Here is a 22,278-nt window from a genome sequence, read left to right as displayed (position 1 = left end):
CCAAGCCGGGACCGTTACTCAGCGTCCTCTCGCAGTCCAGCCTGACCCTTCCCTGGGTTCCTTTATCAGTCAACGGCGGCTTGGCCCCCTCCTCCACCCCCTCACCCCCCCTCCAGCCAGGCAGCCAGCCGGGACACCTTTCCTCCAGCCATAACCGTTTAGTTATCCAAACTCAACATTCAGCCAAGACATATAAGCACTATTTATCATAAAGAAACGCTAAAAATGCCGCTTTCTTAGCTGCAAAGTTGTGAATTTAAGTTGTGAAGTTAAAGGACTCAACATGCCACCAAAAAACTGTAAATATGGCAATTTTCTTCTAAGATATCCACAATTGAAGTCGAGTTAGCCTTAATAGGGTAAATAATAGTGTGACCTTCAGGGAGAACACCTGCACTGTTATCGCGAGAAAATGCATTACAAAGTATCCGCCATAAACACTAAAGACATTCCACTGAAAAGTTATCCTATTATTTTGTGTCATTGTGGTTGAATTCATTAAAATGCACAAAAATGTAAATGCATTTGCGCGAGTTAATGTCTCCAAAACATCCCTAAAGCGCCGACATTCTATTCTGTGTTGTGAAGGCAACGGCACTACTTTATTGTACCAGCAGCCTGTGGAATGTGCGGAAGCACACAGCAGAGGAGTGAGGCGACTTAGTGCTCTCCCCCCATTTTTGTCGTCACGTCTGAGTTCTCCAAGGATGATCCAGTCTAGAACAAACATCCAGGCCAAGGCAGGCAGCCTCAGAGCAGGACTTTGAGCCGGCACTCGTACAGCAAAGGTGCTGGCCCTCTTCAAATCCAAAGTATACTTTTTTTGTAACTATAAAATATAGGAAAAATATATTACCATTACCATTGGTGGTTTAAAAGAACAGATTGAACAAATAAATGTCTATGTTTGTCACAATGTGAAGTTAACCTTTGTTAAGTGTTGTTTGACCTGAATGAAATGACTGGCGTTTCACTCAAGCGTTTTAAGCAGTCTCAAAAAAAAATATATATATATCTTAGAAAATAAATTAAAAAAGTGTTTGCCCCCTTCCTGATATATATTGATTGTAGCCTATCATCACCACACAAGGACTCCAAATTGCTAAATTGATTTTAAGGTATGTTTTTTTTGTTCAGCAGTGGTTTGGTCTTGGAACTCTTTGGATGCTGCTGACAGACAGACAGATGTTGTTGCCTGGCTCCATTTGTGGATAATGGCTCCCACTGTTGTTTGCTAGAGTCCCAAAAGCTTTAGAGATAGCTTTATAACCTTTTCCACACATGTATACATTTTTACACTATTTTTTTTACACACACCTGCCATGGTGGCCCCCCTCCACTCCAGATTGAACCCCTGTCTCGTGCAGCCATTTGCCTTCACCGCCGCCTGCGAGTGGGAACTTGTCTAAAAAGCTGAGGAATTCTTCTGGGCTTTGTGTTGGAGAAACCACTTGCACACAGAAAAATAGTTTGTAGAGGCTTTTGTGCTTTGTGTACATCGCTTCCGGCAAAATAGTCATGTATAAATGTCCAATGAGTCATCTAACCACCCAATTGTTATAAACGTGTATAGTTTTCCAGGAGAGTTGCTGCTGGAAACATCACAATTTATTGGGTATGTGGTGCACATGTATATCATGTTATATGTGTGCATTTAATTAAAACAATAACTTTAGAGTAAGTAATTAACCCTTTAAAATCATTATTACAGACTTAAAAAGGAATTGCAATAATTAAAAAATTGCAGTATTTGCAATTTTAGCACCCCTTTGTGGTTATTTGGTTATATTGCAGGCAACATTGCAACCCCCTTGACGTTTATTCACGTCTTCTTTGACATTATTGCGCTCATACTGTCATTTATTAAGCACATGGCTGATGAAGGTCATTTATTTTTTTGTTAAAATGACCGTATGTCCATTTAAAATTGCAACCTCATCTTGACAATTAGTATATAGTATTGCAGAGGTGAACAAGCGAGAACTACGATTATTATTAGCGTCTTTAGCACCTCAAGAGGTGGCTTGCTGTTACTGCAGGCAATATGGCTGCGCCCGTAAGGATACTGTGTTGCTCTGGTGAGACAGAGGTTATTCACTTCTACGGCTTATTCACTTCTTTGTTTGATATTATCCCGCTTTTAAAGATACTGTTGTACCACTTTATTTTAGCTACCTACTCCGCTTTGACACCACTGTGTATTTGAAATAGGAGCAAATATAACATAATATGCCCGTCATTCAGGCATAGCGAAAGCTAATGCTAACATTGTCGATGGAGTGATATAGTTGTCCAGTATTCCCCCCACAGAAATATATAATCCCACTTCGAAAGCAGTGTACCTTCTTAATGGTTGTTTCTCTGTTTGTTGTATTTTTGCAGTGTTAAAACACTCCAGCAGACGCTTTAGCACAACGTGTGGCCTTCAAGGGGGAGAAAAGTGGAGAAAAGAGTAAGTCTGCCTCGGAATAACATCATTTAAGAGTGTTTGTAGACGTTTCTCTTTCGCATGCATTTATATATATTGAAATTTAGGTAGGTATATTTAGTTTAGTAAATTTTCTTTTAATATGTATTATATAGTTGTATTCAAAAACTTTGCACCGCTTGGAGGTAGAGCAGAGACAAATTCCACTGTACGATGTACAGTGTGACTACAATGTGACTTCCTTTTCTTTAGATCAGGGGTCTCAAACATGCGGCCCGCGGGCTAAATGTGGCCCACAGGACGCTAGTTTAGGCCCCCGCCTTGATATGAAATGTTAATGTTAGTGCGGCCCGCGCAAGTTTGATATGGATGCTGTATGGTATCATGTACCCAGAACAAATTATCACGTTTGATTAATGTTCATGTTAAAGGTTAAATAACTGTTAATAGTTATCCTCCCAATCCGTGTGGAAGTGGTAAGTTTTTGGCTTTTTAAGTTTAAAGGAAATAACTTGGAGGCTACCGTTTAGGTCGCTAGCTCTCTAGTTTGCGAGTTAGCATGTGTCTCAAGACCCTGCAGTTGCGCAATATGTTGTAAATAAAAACAGTATAAATGTGATTAAGTCGTGTTTTGTCATGTCTACAGGGCTCTAATAATGCTTTGATAATTTTAATCTGAAAAAAAAAATTGTCTGCCCACCAACTATATGTGGTTTCTTAAGTTTTTATTATTTGCCGTTTTATTATTATTATATTTATTTATTACTGATTGATTGATTTTCTTTATTTTTGATTTGTTGATTTATTTTTCATCTTATTTTGTGCAGAAAAATAAAAATTAAGATATTTGAGAACAGTGGAATGTTTTATCAGAGCTTTTATTGTAGAAAATCGGAACCAAAGCACTGAAAAAGTTTGTATATTTTTCTGTTTTTAATAATGCTTTAGATGAAACTCTTTTGGCTTCATTGTTATCATGAAAGGTGGCTCTGCAGGAAGAAGCATCACACACACACAGTCAGATATAGAGTTTATTTTTTTTATTCTTTTTGAAATGCTTTCTAACATAATTAAACTGCTAGGGACGAGCAGATTGGCTTGAACCCAAATTCATGGACATCAACCCTCCTCTTCTATGATATTTATTAGGCATTGCACCGGTCTCTCTTGCAGCATTTTGCACCGGAGTACAGATTTTTAATATTGTAGCAGTCTTGGTCACTCATGCACTTCCGCTGCCTTGGAGCTGACAGAGAAAGGAAAATTGTGTCAGATTATTACATTATTAATAACAGCGACACTGCTATCATTTGGCATTTTTTGGATGATTTTTGCACCATATTATTTTCCGTCACATTTTAGCTGTAATTTCAAGGGTGCACTGTATTTCATGGATTGACCAGCATTTGGTGTGATGAGCAGTAAAAAAAATGTTAAGTGACTCATGAGTCCTGAGCAAAAAGCTGTTGTAATAAACTCACCTGATGCTGACACTCTATAATCACCGCAGTTCGCATCAAACTGTGGACACACCACAGCGCCTGAACATTGTAGCGCAGATGTCCCTTGACACTGGATGCACTTCAGGGCTTCACCTGAGGAAGTAAAAATGTCGTCATTGCCCCTGTACTTTCTTGTCCTTTTGTGCTTCTATCTGTTGCACCGCGGCACACTCACCAGCGCTGAAGAGCAGGGCGACACTTAAAGCCAAAAGCAGCAACTTCATTGTGTTGTTTAGCAGAGCAACCTGTGACAGAGAGACATTTATTTGGATTTCAAATATACCTCTGTCTTTGATTGATGAGACAAGCTTATCGGGAGGAGGAACTGTCAATGAGAGCACTACACTGCCTAGTTATTACTGTCCATTTCACTTTCAAAGGTACCATCTTTATCCTGCATGATGGTTGTTTGTATTGGTCGCTGTTTTTCCACCTTTTTGAGCAAAAAAGTTACGTTTTAAAGACCAAAAATCACATTGTCCTTTCTCCATGTAGTGACGTACGACTACGTAACTAGTTATTTTTCTTTTGGTACAGAATCATTGTTTTAGTGCCTTACAGTGGTTTAAAATGGCCATTACTGATTCCTACAGCACAGACCCCAACCTACTCTAAAGTACATCACAGTACATGTGCACTGCGTTTTCTACATTTTTACAGTAAGACAGACCAAACCAATGATAGATGTAGTTTTAGTCCTACACAACAAGTAAATACATAAACACACAATCATGAAAACGCAAATCTTTCATGTTTACGTACCTTGTGTACCTTGACTTGTATGGTTTTGGAAGGCAATGATAATAGTTAGTTGTAGCTTGTACTTTTATAACTGCGTTTTATTTGCCCACTTCTTTCATATCCACCCTTTGTCCTGGAGCATTTGATTGAAATATGTACTTTTTTTCTATGCAAATGAAGATTATTCATTCCATAATTTACACTTCAAAAGCAGGACTTCAAACGCCTAAACACACAAAATTAACAAAAAAGTTGAATGAATAAATGGGATGATTATGTTTTTGAAGTGTTTGTATCATCCGAGCAGTATTTCTCTTACTTAAGTCAACATTTCACCATAATTCCTGGTGTATAAGCCGCTACTTTTTTCTTAAACTATTAACACCGGTGCGGCTAAGTTATGGCTAAATTTAAATCTTGTGGCATCTTTACTTCAGAAGTACTATTAATTGTTTAAATACTGTTCCGCTTGCGAGTCGGTGAGGAAGTAGTAGTTCTTTGTTATTGGTGCAGTCATGACATGCTTGTCAACCCACTGGAAATTGCTGGAGGTCATTATATATAACGGTATAACAACACAATAGTCTGACTCATGATGTCATTTAAAAAAGAACTCTAAACTCATCACACAGCAACTTAACACTTTAGATGTATACCAGATAGCTGTAAAACATAAACCAATGCAAGTTTAAAATGTAAATAACGCAACTCTTTTTCCCATTTGTTTGAGACACGCATTCATTGGTGCTTTCCGGGGGGCTGCAATGACGTCTTCTGGTGGACAGAGGCAGTATTGCAGCGCCTCCATCTTGCCATCCATCTATTCAGCCATCCATCCATTCATTCATTCATTCTGCTTGTACTCCAATGAAAGGCTTTGCTCAAATGCATTATGGGAGAACTTCTATTGGTAATATTTATTGGATATACCTTTTGAGCGTTAAGTTGCTGTGTGATGACTTTAATGTTGTTTGTAAGATAACACTGAGTAACGACCTCCTGGATATTCATTGCTCAAGACCATGTGCAAATAAAGAGCTGCCTGATCCTCACAGACCTGTGTGTGGCACAATATGTTATTTAGTGAATTGGACATGTGTAGGTGGTCCTCAGCTTGCATACAAGTACCATTCCTAGACTGATACAAGTTTAGTTTTAGTGTAGGTTGGCTCTTGTACCTAAATCTTACACCTACATTTTACCTTAATGTACTCACTGTACACGGAGCACATTAAATACTACTATATATTTAAAATGCAGTGTGTGTGTATGTTTATATATATGTGTGTGTGTGTGTGTGTGTATATGTATATATGTATGTATATATGTGTATTTATATATATATATGTGTGTGTGTGTGTGTATATGTATATATGTATGTATATATGTGTATTTATATATATATATATATATGTGTGTGTGTATATGTATATATGTGTATGTATGCATATATATACGTATATATATATCTGTGTGTGTGTGTATGTATACAATTTTTCAAACACCACAACAAATTGCAATGCAGTGCAAACACTTAAAATTGCTTGTAAATATGCAATACAGATTTATCTTGGTTTGTTTTTTAGGCACGGACTTGCACGCAGTGGAACAGAATATGGACCTCTGACAGATCTACCTGATTGGTCTTTTGCAGGTATACTGTAGATCAGTGGTTCTCAACTGGTTTGGCTGTGGGACTCACCATCACCCCTCAATGACAAACCAAGACCCATATTGCAGAACTCACACTTCTCAAATATCTGATACTTAAAGGAACTGTTTGGTACACATGAGCTGCGGTGCTGAGGCACAGATCACAAAGGACACAAGCTTAAAAATCACCCAGAAACATAGCGTACATAATAGCATAGACAAGAACGGGAGGTGCATTCACAGTCATTGGGTCATTACATACATTACGTTTTCTGTGACTTACTGAAAACAGCTCCCCAACCCACTTATGTGTCCCGAGTCACCAGTCGGGAATCACTGCTGGAGATCACAGTCTAACTCCTCTTCCGTTAATATAAGATATAATATAATCTTCATTTCTTATGGGTTAATATTGTCTCTCCTTCCTTGAGCAGATGGGACACCAGCACCTCCAATGAAGGGAATGTTAAGGCGGCGGCAAGAGAGGGAAGAATTAGCAGTAAGTGTCCCTCAGCTAGAAATATGACAGCGGCTTTGGCAAGAATAAAACGCACACTGTGTCATCCACAGAGGCGCATCGTGATGCTCAACTCCGAGATGGACAGAGGCATGGAGTCTTGGAGAGAGAAAAAAGACGAAGCTCAAAGAATGGAGGAGCACAAAAAGTCTCTTTTGCTCAAAGCCAAAGGGAAGCTATTAAAGAAGAAGCATCCTCCAAGTTAGAAACAGTCCTGGTAAATACTTATATAAATCCTCGCTTATGTTATGTGATATTATGACTGTTCCATTATGTGTGGCAATTTCATGGAATAAAGTGATTTGGATTTGTGGCATTGTGGGTCTTTGTATTGTTGAACATTGATACATGTCTTTCAGCGTCCAATAGAGGGCAGCAATTCTCCGTTGCAAGACAGTGGCGGCGCAAACGCCATTTTGTGATCTTGGCACTTTATTAGGTACAGCAGCACAAACATAATGATGCCTATTCAAACATTTGAATTACTGACAATTTAAAAATGTGTTTGGTTTTGTGGATGGAGTTATCTGCTTTGTAAATGGTGCTGTTTTGGCTCTGGTCTTGCATCTCATTAGATGTGGATCATGGCTCTGAACGCACCCCAAAATTGTTAAATTGGACTTTGAGGTAATCCCACTTCTGTCCTAACATTTTTCTTGCTGTAGTTCTAAACCCCCAGGCTCTTTGCAGACTTCAGCAAATAAGCCACAATCAGTCTAATACTTATTCGGCCGCCAGGCGCCAATTTGCAAATTCTTCCCTTGCCCTCATTTTTCCTCCTTCCTCATGCAGCTGCGACCACAGTGAGTGTACAAGGTGTTGCAGGACACGTTCAAGTGGTCCACCGAGCAATGATGAGACCCTCAGACCTGAACAACCACCAAAGACCTCCAAAAGTGAGAAGTAAATTTTTCCACCTCCCTTCTTCTTCTTTTGCCCTTATGGTCCCTCCCTTCTCTGCTTGTTTGGAGAAAATGAGGAGCAGATGTTGGCTATTGTGCAGAAGTCAGCAGTGGAGGAGGGGAGAGGCAATGTGGGGGTAGGGGGGAAATCAGCTGACAAATCAACATACAGGAAGTAGACTGGCCTATGAAGTCAAAAGCTGTGTCATATCCAGAACTGAATTTGGGGGGTTAAACCCAACCACTACTTTAGCTCGTGGGCCGTACTGAACGTAGTAGGGATGAGCGAGTACACCGTATTAGAAGTTGCTATGTTGTTTATTATTCATCTATATGTGTACCGTGTATGTGTGTAAGTGACCTCTAAGATTACTATTTTTTTAGTATCAACAGTTCTACAGCTCTCTTAGTTACTTTATGCTTTTTTTGTTTTATTTTTCCAGTTTTATTTTAGATTTTGTTTCTATAATATGCTGTTCACAGGCTGCTCTTTGGACATGACATGATTTATATATTTCACTGGGAGTGGGGGGTGTTAACAAATGAGCGTGTCCGTGCTATGTTTTTGTAGCATTATCGCTAAATGACCTTTGCTATAAGCAAAAGCTGGATGCAGGCTTCCACAGCGGTGCACACACACTGGCTTGAGGAGGTGAGCTTCGGCGGCAAGCCGTATTCTGCTCATTCTACTCTCTCCCTCTGTGTGTGACAGCTCCTTAAAAGTATACTTTAGAAACTTTTTGTGAAATCTATGCTGGTAATTAGTAGAGGTACAATGGTACAGGTAACCCGTACTTTGTCATTTTTTTCATCATTATTAATCATCATTATTCACTTAAATATCATCATAAATTTGTCAACTTATTTCACTTCATTGTGTCCTTATCCAATTCATTTCACTTTTTCATAGAGGGCCCTATTTGCCCATGCGCATAAGTGCATGGGGTTCTCCCGTTCTATGTAAGTCTGTCACTAAACACCTTAATTCAAGATCCGCGCTCTGGGCGGAGCAACCCAAAAAAGTGGGGGCATTCCCTGTCAGGAGTTTAATTCCTGCAAGGAATTAAAAAAAAACCCAATACCCAAATAGTTGTCAACTAATTGGAAAATCAATTAATTAATTGCTACAGTTTATTAACTGAGTCTGGAAAAAATATGAAAGTTTGCAATGTCAAATCTGTAGGAACACTGTGACTGCTTTTGTGGTGTAGGTGGAGTTAGGGGGTTTGTGGAGGGTCTGATTTAGCGCTTTATGATGAAGACCACTTCCTGACATACTTATTTTCTTTTCTTTTTTGCAAATATCTACATGACCTCCTCGGTCATCTTTTCAAATGTGTCGAAATGTTCTTTTCATTTAAATAGCAGCTGCCACACAGATGTTTTCTGGCATGGTAAAAAGGTGGAAAAAGTTACTGTTGGATTTACAGTGGATGGTGCCACCACAATGTAGGTCACCCAAACAAAAAAAAAAACAAAGAAAAAATGCCAGGTTGAACTACGAGCAGCCCACTTCCTGCCAGGCGTGGCGACTGAGAGACTATGTGTCAGCACTAAAAAGTCAGTATTCATCATTGCCCTCAGTGCAGCCACAAGGAGAGCAGATGCTTGGCTGACTTAACTCTACCACCTCCGTCCGCATCTTGACTCTGTCAACATAATCCACATAGGCCAGATGTTGCCTTCAGGTGCTGTTTACACTTTGAGGTGGCTTAGAGTCAAAGATGTGATGTGGATGAATCAGGACCCCTGATACCCCTGCTGTGTTTGTTGTTTCTCTGTCATTTTTGCTTGATTGCAAGATATGTTGAGGAGGTTGTCAGAGAAGTAAACAAGGAGTAGTTAAGGAGGACTACCCAGCATGCTTTGCGGACATTTGGAAATATCAGTTTTAAGTTATGTGTTATATTGTGCACTTAGTTGTTGATTTATGGGATAAATGATCTTGCTTTGGATGTTTTTTTTTTGTTGCACCATGAGTAAGTCTGTCATTCTGTTTGATGCCACCTCTGCTAATGTTTTTAACCCAATGTGGCCCGTGAGTCAAGACGTTTCCCTATCCCTGACCAAGCTTTTGGTCTTCAAACTCCTAATTTGACTCCATTTTCTTTTAAAAATAAACAAGCAATGTGGTTAGTTTGGAGCTTGTTTTTGTCCCACGGGGCCTTAATTGTCTAACGGCACCCCTGCCCAATAGCAGTCATCGTAAATAAATTTAAAAATGTAAAGTTAATCCATGTGATTGGTATTGATATTGGGTGATCTCACTCATGGGTGATCGGTATCGGAATCGGCAGCTTAAAAATGCAATGACGGACATCCATCAATCCATCCATCCATCTTCCATCTCTATCTGTACATTATACATTTTATTATAAACCCCCGAATACAGGGGTGTCCAAACTTTTTCTACCGAATGGTGGAAGAAAATGGATGGATAGATGGATGGAATAAATCAATAATCCATCCATCCACCTTCTATGACCCTTATCCTCACTTAGGTTACGGGGTATGCTGGTGCCTATCAAAGGCGACTTCGCGGGAGAGGTCGGGTACACCAATAAATCAATAATATAAAATAATAAAATATGACTTGGAGTGGACTTTGATCATCCCTGTCTTTCTACACCATAGAGCTTCTTTAATATTCCTTTATCATTGGTGTGCAGTGAAAAGCAAGTATTTCCCAAGTATGTTTTATCTAATATACAAAAGAAAAAAGAGGCATGTAAACAATCTCATTCACTTTTATTGAATCATCATTATAAATATAATTACCATTATCATTGTTTTAACTCAACCAATTCACCTTCAATTTGTGTTTAAAAACAAACCAAAAAACAGCACCATGTGTTCATAAATAGTAATGATCATTATTGTGTGCTAACGTCCGGATAATCACATTGATCCACCTGATTTGATCTAATTCACCGTAAACTGGGATTCGCTCTTATAAGTCATTGTCACGCATTGCCTCTGTCCAGCAGGACTCCCAGTGACAATGAACAAACAACGCAAAAAAAAAAAAGAAACTAAAAAGAGGAGACAACAATAATAACCATAACCATACTTATAATAATAATATTAATTATAATAATAATAATAACAATAATAAGACAAATGCAAAGATAATCATAAAAAAATTGCACCGTATTGTTGGAATCATTCTCACACATGCACACAAGCAGCGCTGCTCCTTATTCTATCATTCCGACTGGAATGAAAACACCCCTTCCTATTTTTTTTGTTTCTCCGTTTTAACTGCTTGCACAGAAAACAACAACAACAAAAACACTTCTGTACCACATGGACTATCTATGCAATGTCTCCAGTTGTGCCACATCTACACCCGTGGACACAGAGTATAAAAATCCTATCCCTGCATTTCATTCATTGGACAATGCTGAGGTTGAATTCCCGAAACATTTTGACCTAAAATAGGTCATTTTACTGAAGGAATATGATGGACATGCATGTTTTAAACACCCTGCTTAGTGGTAGGATAAAATCAAACAACAACAGGAAATGTAACATGGCCAAAACAGACGCAATAAAGATCTAAGTTAGTCTCCGAATTTAACATCAGTTCAGCCGGAGTTGTCCAGTTGGGGGTTGGGGGAAGGGCGTAGGGAAGTTTGGCGTGGGGCTTGTCGGTATGTTGTTAATTTTTGACACATGTAAATACTTAACATACAAATACACCTGATTTCACCTTCTACTCAATGTAGAAACCACCCAACTACTCGGTCATCCCTTTCATCCATCTTCTCCACGCTCGCTCCACCCCATTATTACATGCGGGCCCTCGTTCTCTCATTGTGGGTCCCTCCTGTGTGGTATCACTCCACCGGTTCTAGACCTTGTCCAGAAGGGATCTCTGGCAGTAGAGGAGGCGTCGAGGTGTTCCGTACTTCCTGAAGAACAACAGTGCCCCCAAAGTGACCACCACCAGCACCAAGAGGAGGATAGGGATCACCACTGCGACCGGCCCAACACCGCCCTGTGCCTCATCCACCTCCAGGATAATCACCTCCTCTTCCCGGCCCGTCTTAGGCTCCTCGCTCTCGCACCCCATCCAGTCAGTCAGCACAGATTTGGGGTAGCCTGGCTCCACCTTCATGTATTGGTTATTGAACTTCCAGTACTTGTTGGCTTTGTAGAAGTATGTGTAAGCTGAAGAAAAGAAGCACAGATCAGTTTTTGTACAAGAACTTCAGTTTCTCTCACGCAGTACTTACATCCATCCTCACTCATGATGGCTGCTTTGATGTTGTCTGGGGCGCCGCTCCACATGCTGATGGGCTTCGGGTAGCCGGCATCCACAGTGCGAGTAAGCTCATTGAAACGGTAGTACCTGCAAGTGCCACAAGGGGGTACGTATTAAGGAAGGTTTGGAAGGAAAAGATGATTGAATATTCCTCACTTAGAGCCTCTGAAGAAGTAGGTCTGTCCAGTGGGGGTGTAGAAGAGAGCCGCATCCATTCTGTCAGTGGGGAGACCCGTGCCCATGTCCTTGAGACTCTTCGGGGAGTCCTTCTCCATGGTGGACTCACTGAAGACCCAGTACCGGTCACCTGGAGATGACACAAAGGAAGGTTCTGCTGCAGTGACTTCCCAAATGTTCTCAAAGGTCCTTGTGGCGTGGGGCTTTACCCTTGAAGAAAACGAATTTGCCATCGTCCCTCTCGTATGCGGCGTTGATGTTTGAAGGCAAGCCCCTCCAGAAGTGATTGATGGTCATGGGGTAACCCGGAAGTACCTTGTTGTTACGTACGCGCCAAAACCAGTTGTCCTGAAAGGTCCATCAGTGGAGTCAGTGGGTATAGAAATAAAAAAAATAATCAGTGGTCCTGGTTTTAGGATTGGGGTACCTTAAAGACAAACTTTTCTCCCCGGAGGATGGCGATTGTGTCAAAGTGTCCCTCGCAGATGTCTGGACCGTGATCCGGTCTCTTGGGGTTGGAGGGCTTTGTGGGTCTTGGTGGAGGAGGGGGAGCCCCCGTTTTGGTCCCTATCGGAGAATCATTTAGTATTCAATTGAATATTAAAATACAGTACAATGGAGGTTTTATGATGAAAGCTGCAACACTACCGTAGATGGTTTGGATGCCTCTGCGGTCGTCATCTGGAAGTTGGAAGTTTTCTGTGTCAAACCACTGATAGAACGGGGCCATGATGGCAGAGGGGTTGTTGGAGTGCTCCAGACCTAGAGCATGACCTAACTCATGGACCGCTACCAGGAATACGTCGTTCCCTTCAATATAAGAATCAAAACATGTGGTTTCTTTTCTTTGGGAAAGATTCCCAAGAACCAAACTTGACCTTACCCCCTTGGTCGACATTCCCGGTTGTCCAGGGCTCGGCGAGGTCAAAGTGTGTGTCACCCCCAATTCCCTGACCGGGGAAGTAGGCGTGAGCCAAGAAGCCACCTTCGCCATCGAACGGCGTGCTGTCCCCATGAAAGCCCTCGGCGAAAGACAGCATGATGTCTGCATACTTGTCCACTTTGCCCCGGATGTGGCTGTAGGGAATCTCTCTGAAGGTGAGCGGGATGGCGCTCTCCCACACTTTGAAGGCCTTGCGGATGGCTTCATAGGTGGCACGTTCACCAACTTTGGGTGTGTAGTTCTGTATACTGCGGAGAAGGATCCCAGAGAGATGGTTTTGAGACCTGAGATGCACAGATGCACCAATTTTGGAATGGAATTTTTACCTGAATGTCACCTCAGACTTGTCCCACTTTAATCCCTGCACCGCGTATCGCTTCCTCCTCAGGTTGCTTTTCAGTTCTGGTCCGAACTTGTCTGGAACACCACACCGAGGACGACTCATCGCCCTGGCAAAATAATTGTTGAAATAACATGCCTCCACAGATGTAGTCCGATTCTCAGGCGGGCCTCACTCTATTGTATTTGAGTCTATGGAGCCCGTCACGGTCAAGCCGTAGAACCTCTGCATGGCTGCGATTGCTGTCTCGATGGACTTAGGTGAACGCATTGCTTGCGCTCTGACATCACCGGGAGGCAGGTAGCCATACTGCTGCAGCCACGCCTGCAAAACAAAAACATCATTATTCCTCTAAGATGTAAATGCTAATAATAGTGTTTAATTAGCTAAACTGCAAAGAGGACATGTAATTTATTTTAAAATGACAGTAATTTAAAATCCGCCACCCATTTTGTTAAGAGTATGATTCCTTTTTCTTACTCAGTTGTGAGTTTTTAATTAACATAAAACGATAGAAGACATAACAGAAGACTTCCTGTCTGCTTGTCCTGTAAACCTTCAATGCTTGTTTGGACCTGTCTCTCAAATCAGCTTCATCATTCCGATCCTGTGAGCAACACAACATTCTCGTTTTCCTGCCGGCCTTTATGTGCTATTGCTCAGGTGGTCTACATAAAAAGGATGAGAGCGTCTCTTCAAGCCAAATGAAACACATCTGAGAAAGGATTAGTCACCGTGACCCATAACTCCAGTCTAGACTACTTCTGCCAAGGAAAACTCAAAATGCTGGAAAAAGTCAAGAATATCCTTTCACTGTTACTAGGTCAAACACATTGTTAATTATTTTTACACATGAGAAGCACAGCCCTTGTTTTCTCTACTCTTACAGACAGCTGATGGCCATTTTGTGGGTGAAGCTTCATGGTTGGGCCTGAATTGTGTTTTAAGTAACACCGCCTGGCTCCTCCCCCTCCAAATCCTCCAGCGGAACTTGGTATGTACCACCAAAAAATTATAACTTTACGTCAACAGTGACGTGGACCGAAGAGCTGTGATTGGTCTGCTGTTCTAGTACATAATTTCTTAGTTGTTGCTTTTTTCTTCGGTGAAAGCGCCAAAAAGTCACAAATTGAGGAGCAAAGAAATACACAAATATGAGCACTTATGTGAATCTAATACTTCAAAAATACTTTTTGAAAAATTGACATTTTGGTGAAGATGGCTTCAGGAAGGGCATCCACTGTCTGGAACTTCCTTTGCCATCCATCCCTAAATATTCTCAATTGGATTTAGATCAGGCAGTGTTGTGCAAGTTTATAGTTGTCATGAACTAGTTCAAAGTTCACTTCAAACAGTATAAATATGAATACTTCATGTTCATAGTTCACAATTTCAGTTTTTAACTACTTCAAAGTTCACTTCATTAAATTTTTTTTATGTTAAAAGAGAGAATAAAAGACTTTATACTTTTTTGTAAATGCAAACCTACGTATCTGGAAGTCCTCGGGAGTGCTTAGGAGTGTGACCAATCACAGTGCAGTGAGCGTACTAAGAGGAGGGCCGGGGTTAGAGTAAATTAATCAGACCGTTTTGGTCGGAAGCAGGAAGTCCATGGAAATACTGCAGAAAGAGGTGCAGAATCTGGAAGATCTAGAAAGCTTTCTATGTGTAGCTGCTCTATAGGAATCCACAACTCTTTACAAAGCGTTGAAAATGAACATAATAAGGTCCTCTTTAAGAATTGCTGGATATTTATGCTAATGTGTGCAATGCATCTTGGGTAAAGCAGGGTGAAGCATGTGTTGTGCCACCCACTGGTAAACAATAGGCGAATCAATAACATGCTGTTGCAGCAGGAGTGCAAAATAACTGGACCTAAACAGTGGTGCTGAGTCATTACCACACAGTCATGAGGGATGCCCCCTGCAACATCTCCACATATCCAACTGCCGTTTGACACCCATGCACAACTTGAAGTTCCATTGCAGGAAAAAGCAACCCAGATCATAATGGCTCCCCCTCCACTACTATGTTTTACATTTTGCATACTGTAACCCAAATTGACTTGTCACTTAAAAGTGATGAATGTACTGATTTGGCGTATTGTTACACCCCTACCAAATATCGTATAGAGATGCTAAGCCAATAATGTCGTCTGCATTTCATCTCCTCCGTAAAGGCCTTAAATGTGCCTTTCCACTTATGCATGCGCACATTCTTGCCTTTACCGCAGCTCAAGACGGGGGAATTACCCCAAATTCCTACTTTAGCATCATTCAAACCCCACAGTCTCTCTGCTCGGCCACGAGAGCTGCTTTTCTCCTCAAGTCTGCAGGAGCAAAGGATGGATGTATGGATGAGTGGATGGCGCAGGCCAGGCACACATGGCTACTTGTTGGTGATGTGGCAGTGCAATGCAGGGCTTCCGGAGAACAAGGTTCACTTATATTAACAAACTGGCAAAGTTTCTCCTTCCCTTTCACGCTCGTTTTTGCTCCCATTTCTCTGGATTACTTCAACATTCTCCTGGATTCATCCCCTGTCACCAAGTGAGCTGAGAGCTGCCACTGTCTCTATGTGCTTCCTTCTATAAAAACCCGGCTCCAATCCCACTCCACCGCCTTGGGACGCCAATAGTCGCCTCCGCCTCCTTTCCCATCCTGAGCAGCCGCCATCAAAGCTTCTATTTATTGAGACTCGAACATGGCTGCTATTGTTGGCCATGTGGGGCCGGTGGGCTGGCAGCGGCTTAGGTAAACATGCTCCTGAGAGTGCGCAGTGTGTTCAAATGCGTGCAACACAGGTCATGTGATGTCAAGTGGTGGGAGAGGTAACTCCCTGTGACCTTGCAATGCGACATCCTGACAAGAAATCATCATCTGCAGCAAATGTGCTATATCTTAAATGGCATTATGGATTTGATTCCGTGTGTTATTGTAGCCTTCTATAGCTTCAGGAATGTTTGAGGCCTGGAAAAGGTGCCTACGGTACTTTGGAGTCCAATAACGTCCATCCATTAGTGTTTATTGCACCATGAGGGACTATAGAAGAAGGGCTGTTCAACTAAATTGCCAACTAAATTGCCAGAGACTGGACTTCTTCCTTCACTGTTATTCTTATTTTATATATAATGTCAATTCAAAGATGTCAAAGATTTTGTGCAGGATATGGCAGTAGCGCTTTGCTGTCTTTAAGGACTATGGTAGGGGTGTCCAAACTTTTTCCACCCAGGGCCAGAGAGGCGGAAAAAAATGAAAGGATACAAGGGCCACTTTGATATTTTGTGAAGAAACACATGTACAGTAGACGTAGATATGCTTAGCTGTAATATTTCAAGAAAATAATGCATCTTAGCTTTGTGGTATAGGTGAAAAAGTCCATTATTAGCATGAACTTTAGTCTTTACTCTGTTTTTAGCATTTTTACCATTTTTAAAAACTTTTTTTAAACCATATTTCCATGTTGTTTCATCTTTCTTCTTAAATAATCTTCGTAAATTAGATTATGACTTTTTTCCAAACCTAATTTCCCCAAGATTACAACTTTGCTTTGTTTGTTTCTCATAGTGTAAAGACTTTAAAAAGCCATATTTTGATAAACATTGTATATTTTATACATACAACTCCATGCTGCTAAAATATTACGAGTTTATTTAATATTTAATTATTATTATTTATTATTTATTTATTTAAATACTTTTAGGGACTTTTTTTTGTCAATATAATATTTAGATTTTCTTGTTGTAAAATTACAGCTGTCTGTGTCATTTTCTGCTGTTTTTTTGAAATTTTCCAACTATTTCAACTTTTCCTTTTGTAATTCCTTTTGGTAATTATGACTTAATTCCCACAATGTTTTGACTTTATTCCTGTAACATTGTAGTATTTTTCTGCAATCTCATTTTTCAAATTTTTTGTTGTTGTTCATAATATTACAACTTCCATATATTAATGTTTTATTATTTATGCTAATAAAATTATGTTTCTTTTCCCCATAATATTACATCAAATTATTCACATAGAATTCACATTTTTTCTCATTAGATCAGAACTCCATCCATCCATTTTCTATGCCACTTATTCTGACGAGGTATGCTGGAGCCTATCCCAGCTGACTTTGTGCGAGAGGCGGGGTACACCCTGGACTGGTCGCCAGCCAATCACAGGGCACATATAGACAAACAACCATTCACACTCACATTCATACCTATGGACAATTTGGAGTCGCCAATTAACCTAGCATGTTTTTGGAATGTGGGAGGAAGCCGGAGAGCAACATCAAATTCAATTTTGAATGTGAAGAAGGGGTTAAAGAGGAAAAGAGGAAAAGTGTCCCATTACACGAAGGAAGGTAAAGATATTAGACATAGCAGTGGTAGGAAAGAAGGGAACTTGGAAGTATCGCTGAATTTTAAGACAGAGTCAGTTGTTCCTCTGTCTGTGCCAATGGAAAAAAAAAACACTCACGTGTCTCCGGAATCTCACATTAATTTTACTTCTTATCCCTGGCGACCCAGTTAACTAGAAGTGCACCAAGGAGTTTTTATGTCGGTTTCCCATTAGAAACAAGCTGGTGCAATACTCGTACTCGTGAAGTGACAGACCGTCAAGGCAGCATCTCTGGTGCTTACATGGAGTGGAGATAAAGACAATTGAATCCAGATGGCTTTAGAGCAGATGTATGTTTTAGACACCCGTTTGTTTTCACTGCTACCCGGTTCCTTCACTCATAGGGTCCAGCTAAGCACTTTATTCAACAAATAGGCAGAAAGTTGAGTGGAAACAGATCTAGGAGAACTTTCAAAGAAATATGGAAGTCCCAGTGTCTCTCAGGAGGGCGTTTCTCAGAATGCACAGATGTTGAGCAAACACGGGATTCTGCTAATTTCAGCTTGTTTGTGCAACCCATGGTTCCTCCTCCACATGCGAACATCACAGTCTGTCTTTTAATCATATGCTTACACACTGTGATGCAATGGTGGCCGGTTGTCTACCACCCTTACATTACGCTGACGACAACATGACAGGACTATCAACAGATATGCTGCCACTGTTTGTCATGGCTTCAAATCTCCAAATAGTAGTCAACGGAAAATGTAAGGAAGTCACGAGAAGAAGAAGCGCTATGTTAATGCTAGTGAAAGAGCTTTTGCATGTCAAAAATCTGACCACTATCTTTAAGGCCCTGCTACAAAAACACTAGTCAAAGATCTTTTATTACAGAAGTGCTCTGCTGCAAAGGTGTTGGTCAAATATATTCTAAATGATGGGCATGCTTTGCTGTTTCAAGTAATCTGTAGTCAAGTAGTCAGAAATCTATACACTATATGATTGGAACCCTCTGCTGTTTTTAAGGACCTTAAAAAATTGGTAGTCACACAGGAGGCATACTTTGCTGATTTTAAGAATGTCCCGCAAAAGTGATCGTTAAAGGTAATCAATCTCTTTCAATCAATCAAGTCTCTTTTAAGGACTATAGACTATAACAGTACATATAGGCTAAAGGAGCGTTTTGCTGTGTTTAAGGACCTACTGCAAAAACACAAGTCACGGGCCCTTTATATGTTTGGAGTTTTATGCTGTTTTTATGAATTTACTGCACAAACACCAGTCATCGATCCGTGATGATGGGAGTTTTATGCTGTTTTTAGGACTCAACAACAAAAACACGAGTCCCAGATCCTTGATGATGGGAGTTTTTTTTTTTTTTTTACTGTTTTATAGGACTCTACTACAAAAACACGAGTCACAAATCCTTGATGATGGGAGTTTTTTCAGTTTTTAAGACTCCATTACAAAAACATGAGTCACAGATCTGTGATGATGGGAGTTTTATGCTGTTTTTAGGACTCAACAACAAAAACACGAGTCCCAGATCCTTGATGATGGGAGTTTTTTCAGTTTTTAAGACTCCATTACAAAAACATGAGTCACAGATCTGTGATGATGGGAGTTTTATGCTGTTTTTAGGATTCTACTACAAAAACACGAGTCCCAGATCCTTGATGATGGGAGGTTGTTTTTTTTTTTTTTTTACTGTTTTATAGGACTCCACTACAAAAACACATGTCACAGATCTGTGATGATGGGAGTTTTATGCTGTTTGCTGTTTTTAGGATTCTACTACAAAAATATGAGTCTCAGATCCTTGATGATGGGAATTTTCTACTGTTTTTAGGAACTTGCTGCAAAAACACGAGTCACAGGCCCTTTATTTTTTTTACTTTTATGCTGTTTTTAAGAATTTACTGCACAAACACCAGTCATCGATCCGTGATGATGGGAGTTTTATGCTGTTTTTAGGACTCAACTACAAAAACATGAGTCCCAGATCCTTGATGATGGAAGGTTTTTTTTTTTTTTACTGTTTTATAGGACTCTACTACAAAAACACAAGTCACAAATCCTTGATGATGGGAGTTTTTTCTGTTTTTAGGACTCCACTACAAAAACATGTGTCACAGATCTGTGATGATGGGAGTTTTATGCTGTTTGCTGTTTTTAGGACTCTACTACAAAAACATGAGTCCCAGATCCTTGATGATGGGAGGTTTTTCCGTTTTTAGGACTCCACTACAAAAACACAAGTCACAGATCTGTGATGATGGGAGTTTTATGCTGTTTTTAGGATTCTACTACAAAAACACGAGTCCCAGATGCTTGATGATGGGAATTTTCTACTGTTTTTAGGAACTTGCTGCAAAATCACAAGACACATATCCTTTATACGACCAGAGCTTTCTGCTGTTTTTCAGAATTTTCTGCAAAAACACAAGTCAAAGATCTATGATAACAGGAGCTTTCTGCTGTTTTTGAGAATCTGCTGCAAAAATTCCCCCCTAAAATCCTCCATATGACATGACCCTGTTTGGTCCTGTTTTTCGGAACTTCCTACCAAAAAGTCTAGGAGTGCTCTGCTATTGTCAAGGACGTGCTGCAAAACCGCGACCCACAGATCCTTTTAGGAGTGCTCTGCTGCTTTTAATGATCTACTGTAAAAGATCTGTATAAACAAACGTCTGCTTCCACCACGTCCATCATGGCTCCTTCTAAAGCATCCGGACCGTCCAGTACCAGTAGGCTTTAGTCACACGGTGTGGTCAGTGACTCCTGCATCCTGCATCTCACACAGCCAAATGAAATCTATGATTCAGTTCCTGTTGTGGCTTTCAAACAGAGAAGTGCCTTCAAGCGACTGCTGACACAAATACGAGCAGAACACATCAAACATCATATTAGTGGCTTCTTTTGGAAGTGAACAACATGGAACTTTACAGAACTTTGCTCTTTTTTTGGTTGAAACAGCAAACACTCATGAGGGTGGCATGCAGTCGCTAGTCATGTGACCTACTGTATACAGGAACACCCATGTACAATTTTAAACACTGGAAAAAGCAAAAACAAAACTAATAACCCTACGTTCTTTATAATAATGCTAACTGCCGCTGCACAAAAACGGATGAAAATTTTACACATCTTTAGAGGACTCACAAGTAACATTTGACTGAACTGCTCGAAAAACATGGCCGCCATCATGTACAACGTCAGCGTGCCCGTTGCCATTGTCTCATTATATTACATACCATGTCTGTATTTTATTGGGTGTCCTGATTTTTATCCATATTTAAAGCACGATGATCTTCAAGACCTCCTTGAAATGTTGAAATATTAGAAATATAAATAATTGCTGTGGCATCCACTGTATAAAAGGGGCTCTATCTATATATTTGTGGTCCCCAAAAGTTTGAGAACCCCTGCTCTACAATGTGCACATGATAACCATTAAACTCCCTCCCCCGACAAAAAAACACACCCCTACCCCCTTTTTTCCCCCTCAGAACAAAGCAAAGCCACAATACTTTTCCCCTCTCCATGAAGAATCTTCTCAGATAATCATGTCAGGACAAGAGAACATAGCTGACTGCAACAATTTAACAACAATAGTAATGGTGAAGAAGCTAAAATGCTATGAATAAGGGGTTTTAATGTCAGAAACTAGTGTTTTTTGGAGCTCACAGAAGCACACATAAGCTGGATAGCCTTTTTCCAGCTTCCTCCTTTTGCACTGTGTTTTTTAAGAAACACGAAACCTTTTGGTTTTTGTACATGTATGGCAAATCCCTGTCTACAAAGACATGACTTACCTCTGTTTTCAGCACATCTGCACTGACTGAAAAGCAATGAAGCGTGCACGCCAAGGTGATGAGCAAGAGGGGCATCATTCTTCATACAAAAGAGAAATAAAATGCACAAATCCCGACGTCTTCACAGATAACAAGAGAAAAAAAAAAGTCTAAGGTATATCAAGGAGATGACTGCCCTGCTGTTCTCCGCATTGGACTCCTCGGGGACTCAACTTTAGTGCACAAAAAGTCAACTTTGAGATGAAAACAGCCAGCAAAAGAATTCAATATGTGGAAAACACATCTGTTGCTTCTAAACTTCTTTCCCCTTCGCTTGGATTGTCTACAGTGTGTGTGGATGTGGTCACAGAGATGGATTATCCTTTGGGTCCCTCCTCCAGATGTTTTTTTCTCCCTTTTTTAACTCCTTCCCTCCTGTGTGACGTGTTCCACTAAGTCCTTAAAAACAGCAGAGGAGTCCTCTTATAGAGGGGATTTTTAGGTATAATTTTTTTGCAATTTTGCTTCCTCCCACATTCCAAAAACATGCATGTTAGGTTAATTGGAGACTACAAATTGTCCATAGGTATGATTGGGAGTGTGAATCCTTATTTGTCTATATGTGCCCTGTGGCCCTAGGCCCTCTAGGCCCTATAGAGGTGATAAGCCTCCCGCAACCTTATTTA

At 40.5% G+C, this 22,278-nt stretch overlaps 2 protein-coding genes across 3 annotated transcripts; one reads left to right on the top strand and one right to left on the bottom strand.

The window, feature by feature from the left end:
- Positions 1–1,979: 1,979 nt before the first annotated feature.
- Positions 1,980–7,752, top strand: mrpl52 (mitochondrial ribosomal protein L52). Of its 2 annotated transcripts, XR_009129176.1 has the most exons (7): positions 1,980–2,078; positions 2,383–2,452; positions 6,258–6,325; positions 6,759–6,823; positions 6,895–7,058; positions 7,201–7,280; positions 7,634–7,752. XR_009129176.1 is itself a non-coding variant. In XM_058069134.1 (5 exons), exons 1-5 carry the CDS (start codon positions 2,045–2,047, stop codon positions 7,045–7,047), a joined length of 390 nt encoding a protein of 129 aa, XP_057925117.1. In that variant the 5' UTR covers positions 1,981–2,044; the 3' UTR covers positions 7,048–7,150. The 2 variants fall into 2 exon arrangements, 1 of the variants encoding a protein (XP_057925117.1); XM_058069134.1 differs by lacking the exons at positions 7,201–7,280; positions 7,634–7,752 and having other exon boundaries at positions 1,981–2,078; positions 6,895–7,150.
- Positions 7,753–10,461: 2,709 nt separating this feature from the next.
- Positions 10,462–21,962, bottom strand: mmp14a (matrix metallopeptidase 14a (membrane-inserted)). Its single transcript, XM_058069133.1, has 10 exons — positions 21,614–21,962; positions 13,646–13,794; positions 13,457–13,579; positions 13,071–13,378; positions 12,836–12,997; positions 12,615–12,754; positions 12,397–12,535; positions 12,167–12,317; positions 11,982–12,097; positions 10,462–11,916 (listed from the first exon to the last, which is right to left on the bottom strand). Exons 1-10 carry the CDS (start codon positions 21,689–21,691, stop codon positions 11,597–11,599), a joined length of 1,686 nt encoding a protein of 561 aa, XP_057925116.1. The 5' UTR covers positions 21,692–21,962; the 3' UTR covers positions 10,462–11,596.
- Positions 21,963–22,278: the final 316 nt, after the last annotated feature.

This window comes from Doryrhamphus excisus, chromosome 3 (assembly GCF_030265055.1).
Source record: "Doryrhamphus excisus isolate RoL2022-K1 chromosome 3, RoL_Dexc_1.0, whole genome shotgun sequence".
Taxonomy (NCBI): domain Eukaryota; kingdom Metazoa; phylum Chordata; class Actinopteri; order Syngnathiformes; family Syngnathidae; genus Doryrhamphus; species Doryrhamphus excisus.
The sequence above is the reverse complement of the archived record's forward strand: the minus strand, read 5'-3'. Positions and strand labels throughout refer to the sequence as shown.